At 40.5% G+C, this 14,322-nt stretch overlaps 1 protein-coding gene across 1 annotated transcript in view; it reads left to right on the forward strand.

Moving 5' to 3' along the window:
* ACADL (acyl-CoA dehydrogenase, long chain) overlaps nt 1–14,322 on the forward strand; it is a 37,439-nt gene that overhangs the window by 662 nt on the left and 22,455 nt on the right. Inside the window, exons 2-4 of the mRNA XM_006778940.2 lie at nt 3,608–3,763; nt 6,688–6,825; nt 10,421–10,585. Coding sequence (XP_006779003.1) covers nt 3,608–3,763; nt 6,688–6,825; nt 10,421–10,585 — 459 coding nt within the window. The remainder of the gene's footprint in view (nt 1–3,607; nt 3,764–6,687; nt 6,826–10,420; nt 10,586–14,322) is intronic.

Genomic DNA, 14,322 nt, shown 5'->3' on the forward strand with positions numbered 1-14,322 from the left:
CCCGGGCGGGACTCGCTCTCGCAGGGCAGGGCCGGGGGAGCGCTGGCGCTGGCCTGGACCAGCCTCTCCGGGAAGACTTCCTGGCCACGGCCCCATCAGACAAGGATATCGGTCTGAGATGACGGGCAAATGCTTTCATTCACTCACGAGACGCGGAGGAATTAGTGGAGACTAGGTGGCTCTGTGACTCTTAAGGTCGTGTTTATAAGATCAGAAGCTTCCGTAGAACCCATTCATCGGATAAACTGGATTCCCTGAGGATTAGCTGTTAAGGAGGCTATTAGGACAGATAAATTAGGGAAACACGGGTCAATGTATGCAGTACAGGTCCCTTGGTCTTTAAGAAATGGACATTCCAACTAACTTGCTGCCTAATGTTTTGATTTATTCCCTCTGCATATTTTCTCTGGCACTTCTTTCACTTTCCTGTGCCCTGGTGTATTTTACTCAAAAATTACACCCCGCCCCTCAAAATATATATATATATATATTCCAAAAGTTTCCTTAACATAGCATGGGAAATAAAAATTTTAAGATCCAGGCAGACTTGAATGTAAATTCTGCTCTTTTACTTACTAATTATTTAAACAAATGATTCAGTGTCCTAAAGCAACAGTTCCCTCATCTCAGCACATTCCTCCGGCACCCCACCCCGCCCCACCCTGGAAAAATCCCAAATAAGGAAAACCTATATGGCTCATTACAATTTTATTTCTACTTGCAAGAAATTGGAAGCAGTCGTTTTTAATTATGGGATCAAGTGCTTTTAGTCTATTTGATGCAATATGACAATGGTCTGCAAGGATCCTGCATATCCTGGTCCCGTTACCTCTGACCTCATCTATTGCTCTGGTCACTCTGTTCACTCCATCCACTTAGCCTCCTGATCTATCAAGAGCCCATCAAATATCATCTCGCTTCACCCTTTGCTCTAATTTTATTCTTGGTCAAACACTGTTTTATGCCCGCAATCTGCTTGGCTAAATCTAGCAACTTTAAGCATTTGCTCAAATCTATTTTTCTAATTTACCCTCGCTGCACTTTCACACTGCAACCTTTGCTTTTGCCTTGTCCAGACACACACAGTCTGACCCTTGCTCTACTTTTCTTTCCCATAGCCCTTATTATCTTCTAATATCTATAATAATAAAAGCATAATATGCTAATTAGACCGGACAGCCGAACGACCTTCTGGATGTCATTCCAGACGTACTTCCGGACGAAGCTGCTGCGGCGGGAGCCAAGGCAGAGGTGGTTAGGAGTAATCAGGGAGGCAGGTGAGCAGTTAGGGGCAGTCAGGCAGGCAGGCAAGTCGTTAGGGGCAATCAGGTAGGCATGCAGAGTGGTTAGAGCAATCAGGCAGGCAGGCAAGCAGTTAGGAGCCAGCAGTCCCGGATTGCCAGAGGGATGTCCAACTGCTGGTTTAGGCCCGTTCCTGCAGGGATCAGGCCTAAACCGGCAGTCAGACATCCCCCAAGGGGCTGCGGGGAGCCAAGGCAGAGGTGGTTAGGAGTAATCAGGGAGGCAGGTGAGCAGTTAGGGGCAGTCAGGCAGGGAGGCAAGTCGTTAGGGGCAATCAGGTAGGCATGCAGAGTGGTTAGAGCAATCAGGCAGGCAGGCAAGCAGTTAGGAGCCAGCAGTCCCGGATTGCCAGAGGGATGTCCAACTGCTGGTTTAGGCCCGTTCCTGCAGGGATCAGGCCTAAACCGGCAGTCAGACATCCCCCAAGGGGTCCTGGATTGCGAGAGGGTGCAGGCCAGGCTGAGAGACCCCCGCCCCCCACTGCCATGCATGAATTTCATACACTGGGCCTCTAGGATTATATAATTTGCTTCTTTCATTTATTGATCATTTACTATTATTCAGTCTCCCCTTCTAGAAAGTAAGCCTGAAAACAGGGATCTTTGTTTTACTCACTGTTGTATCCCACACATTTTTAAAATTTATCTTTATTGTTGAAAGTATTACAGATATCCCCCCCCCTTTTTTTTCTTTTTCCCATTGACTCCCTCCACCCCACACCTGCTCCTACCAGGCTTTTACCACACTATTGTCTGTGTCCATGGGCTATGCATATATGCATATAAGTTCCCCAGTCAGAACATTTTTTATGAAGACAAAAGGCAGACCAAGTATAGAAATTGTAGTAAATCTTCACAACTAAAGGTTACCACTTAAAAGTCATCTCAGATTGCATTAACAAACTAAAGCACATAAAAGACAAACCTAAAACAAAATGACACAAAATGTATGTTAAGTGTGTTAGTCAGCTCAGGCTGCTATAACAAAATACCATAGACTGGATGGCTTAAACAACAGAAATTTAGTTCTCAATTATTCTAGAGGCTGAATAGTCCAAGACCAACATGCTGACCAATTCAAATATTAGGAAGGACTTTCTTTCTGGCTTGTAGATGGCTGCCTTCTCCCTATGTCCTCATATGGCCTTCCCTTGGGGCTTTTGTACAGAGAGAGATCTTTCTCCTCCTCTTACAAGGCCATCAATCCTCTTGGGTTAGGACCCCACCCTAATGACCTCTCTGAACTAAAATTACCTCCTCAAAACCTCTCTCCAAATACAATCACATTGGGAGTCAGAGCTCCAACATATGAATTTGGGTGGGGACACAATTCAGTCTATAGCATTAAGCAAAGATACATAAAGTAGAACAAAATAATCCATTTGGGGAAGAAGGAAAATAAAAGATGGAAACAAGTTCATTGCCAATCAACAAGACTGTCTTTTCTGGACAGAGACTGAAAAAAGCAGGGTCCAGCTAAGGAAGAGAGAAACCCAAAACAGAAATTTGTGCAAAATAGGAAAACGTCCTCTGGCAATATTTGAATATATGATCAAATGGTTTTTAGATGGGAGCTTGAAAATGTAGAAAGTGATACATCTATTTTCAAAACCTTTTTAAGAGTACTTTGCGGGGGAGGGGGGAATCTGAAGACCATTGAACTAAAGGAACTACATAGCATCTGATTTTAAGCTTAGTACAGGGGGAGGAGGGAGGGAAGGATCAGTTTCTGAAGACCTTGAGTAATTCCATAATAATCCTTATAAAGGTGGGCATTTTGATTTAGATTTACACCCAAATTGGCTCTCTAATGTAGCAGTAGCATCAACATCGTTTATATCTTATATACTTGCCATTTGAAATTATATGATTCTGGATAAAATATTAATTTGGAGAGAGTTGCATTATTGTAAACATTGTACATGACACAAAGACTTAACAGTATATTTTATTGTAATTGAATCTTATGTAATTTAATCTACATCGTTGACAACACTATTTTACCTTAACTCACACATGTAGTTAGTTGTAGACATGATTTCCTCTTTATGAATTCGGAAGTGAAGAGATCATTAAAGAAGGGTAAATTACTTCTTAATCTCATCCAGGTAAGGTAGATCCTCTCAAAAGTGGTGATGCTCAAATTTGAGCAGGTTTGTCAAATTTCAGACTCTCCCTGTCTCTAAAGTGTCTCTGGAGGAAAAAAGATCAAGATTTTTCCATATTGTTTTATGACATTAATTTGGGTATGAAGGGTAGCAATTTACTTAATTTTCTTAATGTACATATATTCATATTTTTTTAAGATGTTCTCATTCCGGAGGGGAGCATCGTCTAGAAACTTCTTCTGCTAAAAAATTAACAGATATAGGAATTAGAAGAATCTTCTCTTCAGATCATGACATTTTCCGGGAAAGTGTAAGGAAGTTTTTTCAAGAAGAAGTGATTCCTCATCACACAGAGTAAGTGGCACATTTTTCTTTAAACTAATGCACCCTAGGAGTAAAATAAGAACTATTTCATAGAATGCTGTGTGTTGTTCTATAAAAAAAAAAATATTGTGCTTAAAGCTTTATAAACCTTTTTTTACTGTTTTCAGTATAGTGCTGTAAGATTACAGGATTTTTAAGCTAGTTCAAAGCTTTGTCAATGAAATTTAAAATATACAATTCTAAAATAAGAAGGGTTGTTGGTCAAAAGGTATGAATTCCTAGGTATAAAATAAATCATGGGGATGTGATGTACAGTGTGGTGACTATAGTTAATACTACTGTAGTGCATATTTGAAAATTGATCGTAAAAGTCCTCATCACAAGAAAAAAAAATTATAACTATGTATGGGGACAAATGTAAACTGAACTTATTGTGGTGATCATTTTGCAATATATACAATGAATTATGTTGAACACCTGAACTAATATAATGTTATATCTCAGTTTTTTTAAATGTGAAAATCTCAAATCAATCGAAGAATAATATTTTGGAAAACCGGTGAAGTGACAATAAAATATTAGTCCATACCATAGTCTTTCTTTTTCTGCTTCATGAATGAATTAAAATGTGTAAAAGCTCAAAGGCCAGCATACTGCAAATCTTAGTAGCCAATAGGCTACCTCAAAATATTTTTATTACTGGATGGGTAACCTCATTGACCAAAAGTTGTCATTTCTATTAAAATAAATAGGATTTTGCTGTGTTTTCAAAATTTACTCAATGCCAATACTTTCCTACAATTAGAGTGGTTTTTAAAAAATATTTAGAAATAGCCTCTATTAAGTTTTTGGTAAGACTGACCAAAACTAACTAAACTCTGGTGCCACACATAACTAATCTTTGGGCGCTCTCCCTCCTGGGAGCAGGTGCCCTCCCCCTCCGCCACTTTCCCCTCTCCCTCCTCCCCCTAGGCACTTTACCATTAGCTTCCTCACTCCAAATGTCAAGGGTCCTTCCTTTCCCTCCTAACTTGTTTCCTAAGCCCATTTCATCTAGGAATTACTTCTTCTACCTCTGTAATTTACCAAGTAAATGTTCTCATAAAACTTTCTAATGCCACTGCTGTCCTAAAGAGCTTAGCGAGTATTGACTGAGCATGATGATGATGGTGATGCAGTATTTTTAAGATGTGGTGGCACTGGCAGTACAGTCAGATATCCAGGACCTAACGTTGTTGTTGGCCACAGGCCCCTTTCACCAGGGCCTCTCCCAAAGGACAAATAGTTAAGCATTTAAATGTAAATATTCCAATCTCAATGATATCTGAAATAGCTAGAGTTTTCACTCTTTAAATCATAAAGTAGTTATTCTCCGAAGTTTAAATTGATGCTTCAAACGTTTGTAAAGGTAAAAATAAGCTAATTAAATGTTTAAAGACAAAAGAAATGTAGTATACTTCACTCTAAGACAGTTTTTTGTTCCTTTTTTTACTCTTTTAAATTCCGTTCCAGAAAATTGTTGGTGAGAACTTACAGTAAAAATGATAGAGGTTGACAAGTTGGAATTGATAGTAAAAATATTTAGGCAGTATACAAAACACGCCAAAAAAAAAATACATGATAATCAACTCTTTCCTTTAAAATTTCTTGAGGTATCTGATCTGTATTTACCTTTAATTAGTATCTTTAAATAGCCCATATCTTACTAACTATACCTAAGTATCCACTTTTTTAAGAAAAAATTTCAAGTTCTTTAACTATCTCCAGCTAGCCATATCTTTCCTCATCATACCATTCTCATTTTTTTTAATTGATTTCAAGAGAAGGGAGAGAGAGAAACATCAATGATGAGAGAGAATCATTGATCAGCTGCCTCCTGCATGCCCCCTACTGAAGATGGAGCCTGCAACCTGGGCATGTGTCCTTGATCAGAACTGAACCGAGGGCCCTTCAGTCCATAGGCCGATGCTCTATCCCTGAGCCAAACAAGCTAGGACCCATTCTCATTTTTAAAGAAGAAAATCAGAGGTTGCACAATCTTAGGCAAACCTTTAACCCTTTCAGAAGTTCATTTGACAGAGCTATGCTGCAAGGTGCTTCTCTCCTCTGTTTTCCTACTTAAACTGTCACTCCTTATATGTGCTTATCTCACAATTCAGCACTTTAAGGAAATATGCAGGAGGCAGTTGCCTTTACAGGGCAGGTTGGGCAAATTCCATGATTATTTACACAACCACCTAAGGGTACCAGCTGAGGGAGACTACACCCATGAATATCCCTGGATGCAATTTGCAGGCCCAATAAATAGTAGGTGTTAGGACTATCGGGCAATATAATCCTTAATGGCCATTTGTAAATGTTCCACCAAAGGCCAGAAAAAGCTTGCTGGACACCAGGAGTCAGACCATATAAGGAATTGAAAGTGTCCTAAAGACACCCGATCTCACACCTGCATTCCATCCGCATTCCCAGCCCACCACCTCAGCCCGCAAACCCACTGACAACAGTTTCCCAGTGACTGCACATAGGATGAAACTCCAGCTCCTGGGTACTGCCATCATCGACCCAATGTCCCTGGGCTCCGTGTTGTGCAGGTCTTCTCTTTGGATATCCTTTCCCGCATCCCCTTCCCTTAAATAAATTCAATTTTTCTCTATCCACCGTCTGAGATGGCTATGTAGCCTGCCTGTAGACCACCATAGTAACCTTTCAGTAAGGAGGGGGAGCAGGTGAAAAAAAAGTGGCAAAATGAAGAAGTAAAGAAGAGAACAAGGAGGAGGAGAAATAATAAACAAGTCAGATGCAAATAGAAGGGTATGAACGAAGTCAACAAAATTACCTTAAATTAAAAGGGCATTTCTGCACAAAATTTCTGTTCTTGAATTTCAGTGGTCACTTTTTAAAATCATATGAAAAAAAAGCTTTTCTGATTTTCAAACATTTCTTAATTGCAGATGGGAGAAAGCTGGAGAAGTGAGTAGGGAGCTTTGGGAAAAAGCTGGAAAACAAGGACTGCTCGGGGTCAACATAGCGGAGCAACATGGCGGCATTGGTGGGGACTTGTACTCCGCAGCTGTGGTTTGGGAGGAGCAGTAAGTACTGGGTCACTTGAAGTTAAGTCTTGTTTGTAAGCACATTGCTCACTTTTCTGAAATGATAAAGAATGCATTCTAATCTTTTTCTGAGATTGAAAATTCAATATAAAATGTGAAGGTCTATACTGCCCACGTACTCTTGCACTTTTTAAATGGGGGAAGGTAGGAAAATTCACTTTTATGTTCTTTAAATGGGTGTTATTGAAAATTAAAGAGAGAGTTTCATTTCTAATTGACCCATTTGGTTATTTTTATCTCTTTTAAAAGATATTTGAAAGAGAATAGAAGAGTGGAAAAATATTTCCATCAAATATACTAGAAGTTTACAATACAAGTATTTTTGGTTGATAAATGGGCAAAAGATTTAAACCAACAATTCAGCAAAAAAGAAATGCAAATAGGCTTTTTTTCTTAGATGAAAAAAAGCTCAAGCACCAGTAGGAAGATGGTGGCATAGGTAAACAAATACCTGTACTCGCTGCCTCCCACAACCACATCAAAATTACAACTAAAATACAGAACAACTATCATCCAGAACTGCTGCAAAGCTGGCTGAATGGAAGTAAAGAAGTAAAGCACTAGACAAGTAAAGAAGAAAGCACCCTGAAACTGGTAGGAGGTGTGTAGGCCAGAGAGGGCTGGTCCAGCACCCACATGAGCCACTTTATTAATTGGGAGGGAGATCCTCTCTGCGGAGGCCGTCCAGGGAAGCAAGGGGTTCCAAACCCACACCCGAACCCCAGCCCAGGGTCCCAGAGCTGGGAAAAGAAGTCCCTATGGGCTGTAAAAACCAGTGCAGATTGGGGCTCAGTGAAACAGAGGCTGCTGGAGACTCAGCTATTCCTCTTAAAAGGCTGGCACCACGAACTGAACTTACAAGGTCCTGCTTCCTCTGAGGCTCTGGGGAACACAGACACATATGAAGAGGGACTGGATTGTCTGGCATCGGAGCAGGAACTCAGGGTGGCTTTCTCCCAGATGGAGGTGCTCACAGGGATCATTGTTCCTGTGCTGGGACCTCACAGATGGCAGGGATGACTGGCAGCCATTTCTGTTTTCTCTACCCCAGTGATTCCCTAAGACCCCACCTCATCCAGTTTACAACCACACCCACGCTGTGTGCAGCAGCTGTTGCATATGAATGGCCTGTCCTTGCTCAGGCTAAAATCTCATCAAACAAGCTGCAGCTGGATCAGGGAGCCACAAACCTATCAATAAAAGGCCCAAGACCTGGCACCAGCACCAGCCTGCCTTGTTTCACAGCTGGGCCTCATCTGGGCACTTCCAAACCTGATACAAAGTGGAGGAATCTGCTGATCTCTCTGTAGTTCCTGCTGGGTGGCTCCAGGCAGTGACTGACTTTGCACTTCCCTGGAGACCCAAGAGCTAGTGTACCCAGTGGTCAGTGTCAGACCATATCAGATTACAACTCTACACATCTATAAGCAACACACTCAAGGGGCAGACTCAGTGAGCACCAAACCCCACCGAAGTAAGTCCTGCTCCATAGGGGTGTCTTCTACATAGCAGCTCTCCCACTGTAGTAGCAGCTGGTCCTCACAGCCAATTGCCCTGGAGGTCAATTCCTCCCAGGGACACCCACGGCAATCAAGTCTCAACTACAACAAGACTGTGCTCACAGCCCACAAAGGGGTGCACCTAGAGCTCCCAGCTCGGGTGACTGGGGAGGCTGAGCCACTGGGTCCTATAGGACACCTACTACACAAGGCCACTCTACCAACTCAAGGAGACATATCAGCTCTACCCAATACATTCAAACAAACACAGGAAAGCAGCCAAAATGCAGAGACAAAGGAACATGTCACAAATAAAACAAATGGAAGAAAGCAAACTACTGGCTACAAAGTTGAAAAACATGGTTATTCAAGAATCTTCTAGAAACCTTCAAGAAATGCAAAAGGACCAGTCAGAAATTAAATATACACTGACTGGAATAAAGAATAATGTGTAGGGATTCAACAGTAGAGTAGAGGGCTCTGAGAATCAAATCAATGATTTGAAATATGAGGAAGCAAAAAAACACCCAACCAGAAAAGCAAAAAGAATAAAAAAATATGAAGATAGTATAAGGAGCCTCTGGAACAACTTCAAGCATACCAGACAGAGAAAAGAGAGAGCAAGATATTGAAAACTTATCTGAAAAAAATGATGACAGAAAACTTCTCTAACTTGGTGAAGGAAATAGAGTGAAATGAAGGTCAGATAAAGAGCTTAACAGACAAGAAAAACTAAAGGAGTTCACCACCACCAAACCAGTATAATATGAAATGTTGAAGGGCATTCTTTAGGAAGAGGAAGAGGAAGAAGAAGAAAAAGAAAAAGATAAAAAATATGAAAAACAAATGGCAACAAATACATACCTATCAAGAATTGAACCTAAAAATCAAAATAAACGAATAAGAATTTAATGAACAAAGAATAAATTGGTGAATAAAATAGAATCAGAGGCATGGAAATGGAACAGACTGACAATTCTCAGAGGGAAGGAGTGGGGGTGGGAAGAGATTAAACAACGATCTTATATGCATATATATATACATATATATGTATATGCATTACCTCTGGACACAGACAATAGGGTGGCGAAGGCCTGGGGCAGGGCAGGAAGCAGATGGAGGGGGGCAATGGGAAAAAAAGAGGGATATCTGTAATAGTCTCAATATTTTAAAAAACACATAAAGACATTACAAGAAAAATAACAAAACAAAACAAAAAGTTCATCCTTACTACCATCAAATGTAAATTAAATTAACTGGGAGTATCTACAAAAGTTAGTAAAAACAAAAAATTGTAATACCCAATGCTAACAAGGTTGCAGTGAAAGTGGCACACTCATATACTCTTGGTGGCATTATAAAGTAGAACAATATATGTTTGGCAGATTAAAAATATGGATACATATCAAAAATGAAAATATTTATGCTCTTTGATCTAGGATGCCACTATGGGGAATTTAACTTAAGGAAATAATGTAATGGAAAAATATATCAGATATGTAGAGAAATAATTAATCATGTTTGATCATAATCCCCAAATTTGGAAGCACTCTAAATGTCTGTCAGTGAAAGAATAAAAAAGGTAAATTGTAGTACGTAAACAATTTGTAATATTTTGTAGTTATTGAAGATTATTATTACAACAGCTATGTAAAAAAATGAGATTTTTTTCCCTATAATTTAAGTAGACAGCTAAGTGCAAAATTCATGCCATGACTGCAGCTATATTAGAATCTATTGTTATGATAAAGATAATTTGACAAAATGAAAATAGTTGCTGTGTTAGAGAATACAGTTGTAGGTGATTAATATTTTTAATGTTTTATCTTTTAATTCACTAAATGTGTTCATTGAGCTTTACTAAAGTACTTTTATTTTGTTAGAACCAGAAATGAAAAAGAATAGTAAAAACTAAGGAAAGCTTCAGGAACTTTATTGGTTTGGGAGGAGACAGGGTATTATAAAACTAAGCCCTTTAATATTATGTTGTTGTTTTAATTAAAAATCAAAGAAATTAAAAACAGAACAAAATAACTATTCTGTGCTTTAAATTCTCTTCTTTTTTTTTTCCTAAGAGCATATTCGAATTGTACAGGCCCAGGTTTCAGTCTTCATTCAGATATCGTCATGCCCTATATTGCACACTATGGCACAGAAGAACAGATTAAGAACTTCATTCCCCGGATGACTGCAGGGAAATGTATTGGTGCCATAGCAATGACAGAGCCTGGGGCTGGAAGGTAAATGATCAGTCAGTTGGTTTTGAAGTCTAGGAAGCAAAATATTTTCTGCTTGCTTTATATAAAACTCTGAGCAATATGCTAGGAGGAATACAAAGATGAGCACAGCGTAATTCACACCTTCAAGTAACTTCAAACTCCAATAAGAAAATAAGGCCTTATATACACACTAGAGGCCCAGTGCAAAATTATTTGTGCACTCAGGGGGGTCCCTCAGCCCGGCCAGTGCCCTCTCGCAGTCTGGGACCCCTTGGGGGAATACCACCTGCTGGCTTAGGCCTGCTCCCTGGGGGGATTGGGCCTAAGCTGGCAATCAGACATCCATCTGGCATCCTGGGAGCCCTCGGGGGATGTCCACTTGCCAACGGGGAGCAGCCCTAAGCTGCAGTCTGACATTCTTAGAGAGGCTCCTGCCACCACCGCTGTACTGGCAGCCGGCAGCCTGGCTTGTGGCTAAGCAGAGCTCCCCCTGGGGGAGCGCACTGACTGCCAGGGGGCAGCTCCTGCATTGAGCGTCTGCCCCCCGGTGGTCAGTGTGTGTCATAGTGACCAGTCATTCCCAGTCATTCTGCTGTTAGGGTCAATTTGCATATTACCCTTTTATTATATAGGAGTGCCTGGCCAGCCTGGGTGAGGGGCTGAGGGCCGTTTTCAGGCTGGCTACGCCCCCCAGCAGGGACCGTCACCCCATGAGGTTGTGGCCATCCTGGGTGAGAGGCTGATGGCTGTTTGCAGGCTGGCCACCGCCCCCAGCCACCCAAGCTCCCAGGGAGGCTGGCTGGAAGCAGGTATCTGGGATTTATTTGTCTTCTATAATTGAAACTTTGTTGGCATGAGCGGAGGCTGCAGCTGGCTCAGGGCAGGCAGGAAGTTTGGCTTCCTCAATCACCCAGGCAACCAAGCCTCCTGCTTGCTCCAGCTCCATGGTTGCCAGCCACCATCTTGGTTGGGTTAATTTGCATATAGTTGCTCTGATTGGCTGGTGGACATGGCTTGGGGCATAGCAAAGGTATGGTCAATTAGCATCTTTGTCTTTTATTAGTGTAGATAGCTACAAAGATGATTGCAATATCTGCTGTGCTTGAGATCTTATTTACATAATGCAATGCAAATAAAATGGTAGGATGTGAGTTGAATTTGGGGCATAATGAATTTTAGAGGTAGTGGGAAATTTTCAGCAGGTTCTTAAAATACAGATTTGGAACTCGGGATACAGGCTGGAGTGGCAATAGGTTCGAAAAGCCATTCATAAAAATGAATATGTTTATTTACTCAGTCATTTGACAGTTACTTAGTAAGACCCTTTAGGATGCCATGTATATAGTGGTGAACAAAACAGATGCATCCTTTGTCCTTATTGAGGTAAAAAACAAATAAACAGATATATTCACAATTATAAATTGGGATAAGTACTAAGTACTGTGAGGAAAACAAGGTACTATGCTAGAGACTAATGGTGCATGTGTGCTTGGTAGGGAAGGGAAAAACAAACTTAGATATGAGAAGTACTTTTATTATGTTAAAGCCAGAAATGCTAGAGAAAGCCTATAGAAAGTCATTATATTGAGCTAGTCAGTTGCTCTGTGGTTAGAGCATCTACCTACAGATTGAAGGGTATCGAGTTTGTTTTTGGTCAAGGGCACGTACCTTGGTTGCAGACTCGGTCGGGGGACGTACGGGAGGCAATCTCTCTTGCATGCCTCTCCCCTTCCTTTCTATTCTCTCTAAAAAACTAATGGGGAAAAAAATACCCTTGGGTGAGATTAACAGGGGGAAAAAAAGTTGCTATATTTACACTGAGATCTGGTAAATGAAAAATAACCAGTTATTCAAGAACGAGGAGAAAAGCTTCCACATGGTGGAACCAGATTTTAAGGAGTAAAACAGAAGGGTGGAAAGCTTGGATATTACGTTTGCCTTCAACCTGTAAAAAAAAAAAAAAAAATGTGGCAACAGAGAGGATTGATTTTGAAGGAAATCTAGCCAAGTGTTCCGTCATGAGCACAAGAGGAAGTGAGTTTGAAAAGACAGTAGGATAGGAGTGAGGAGTTAGTAATGTCAAGGCCACAAGGAGGTTGAGAGCTGAGAAAAGGTCATGGGAAGCTACTGGTGATCTTTGGTTGTGATTTCGGTAGAGGAAGGGCAGAAGTTACTTTGGAAGGTGTGATATGGGTATTGAGAAACAGGCAGAGAAGAGAGACTAATCTTTTTCTGTTGGGCAGTAAAAGGAAGTGTAGAGAGGGGACAGTAGTTTGACAAGCTGGCATGGTAAGGAGAGCAGTGACATACAGACCAATGGGAAACGGGCAATGCAGAGGAAGAGCATAAAGGTGTGGCAAAGCAGAATTGAACATCTAAGACTTGTTTCTGCCAAGCTCAGGCTGTAATATTTTAAACTTTCTCTTTTGATAGTGCTGTTTATTTTTATTTATTTTTAATCCTCACCTGAAGATATGTTTTTATTGGTTTTTAGAGAGAGGAAGGGCGAGAGAGAAACATCGATGTGAAAAAGAAACATCAATCAGATCAGCTGCCTCCCATATGCGCTCTGACTCGGGGATGGAACCTACAACCTAAGTATGTGCCCTGACTGAGAATCAAACCCACAACCTTTTGGTGTATGGAATGACGCTCCAACAATTTGAGCCACACAGCCAGGGCTATTTTTAAATGTCAATATTCATAGTGTCATTTGGCAATATGCTTAAATTGTATTTATCTTTCTCAGATATAAAGCTATAATTATAAGCCAGTACTGATACTTAATTTTGCCAAAATAAAAGGATTTTGACTATTTCTTTTGCCTAAAAATGTGACATACAGAAGCAGTAATTGAATCTTCTTCCTTTGCTTTTAAGATAATTCTCTAAGATAACTGGCTGATGGCCCAGTATTCTGATGCATCATACTTTCTATGTTCCAATTCCAGCCTACCTCATGTTAGAGACAACACAAAATGAGAGATCTTGATTTAGCTCCAACTGAACTCATACAAACAAAGGCTTGCTTGATTCTTGTTTATTTAGATTATCTGTCCTTATCTGTAGTTATTAATTCTGAAGGAAAGTGAGAATAAGAATGGAGAAAAAAGAGGTAGTGTTTTTTGGAAGTTTGTGAGAGTAATGGAAAAACAGTCAATCGGTTTGTTTATTTAGAGATATGAAAAGGGGCCATGTGGGCAAGAGAATGCAAGAATGGAGAAAAGCTGCACATAAAGAAGATTAAAGTTTTGAGGAATTACGGTGAGAAATAAAGTAAAAGCATATGGGAGTGAAAGAATAAAGCAGATGGGACATGGTTCATTTCACCTGCTTTCAGAGATGCAGGCACTCTGTTTTCTTGCTTTGATTTGACTTTCACAGAAAAAGGTTGAGTTTGCTAAAAATCCCTGGCCCTTTCCCCTTCCACATACATAGGAAACTCCATTATGTATAATTATGTACATTTGTACTTTAACATTTTATATGCTTTCATGCTGATTTTCTTATTTGGCTATCATCATAATCTTTGTAAAATATAGAGATAGTGTGATCCTTCTGTAGAGAATCCACCTCTTGCCTCTTCCAACTTCTGGTGGCTGACAGCATTCCTTGCCTTGCCATATAGCTCCAATCTCTGCTTCTGTAGTCATGTTGGCTCTCCACTTCGGTCAGTGTAATCTCACTTGCGTCTCTCTCATTAGAACATTTGTGATTTCATTTAGTGTCCAGCTAGGTAATGCCCATCTCATGTTCCAT

Source organism: Myotis davidii, unplaced genomic scaffold, assembly GCF_000327345.1.
Source record: "Myotis davidii unplaced genomic scaffold, ASM32734v1 scaffold268, whole genome shotgun sequence".
In the NCBI taxonomy this organism is placed as follows: Eukaryota; Metazoa; Chordata; class Mammalia; order Chiroptera; family Vespertilionidae; genus Myotis; species Myotis davidii.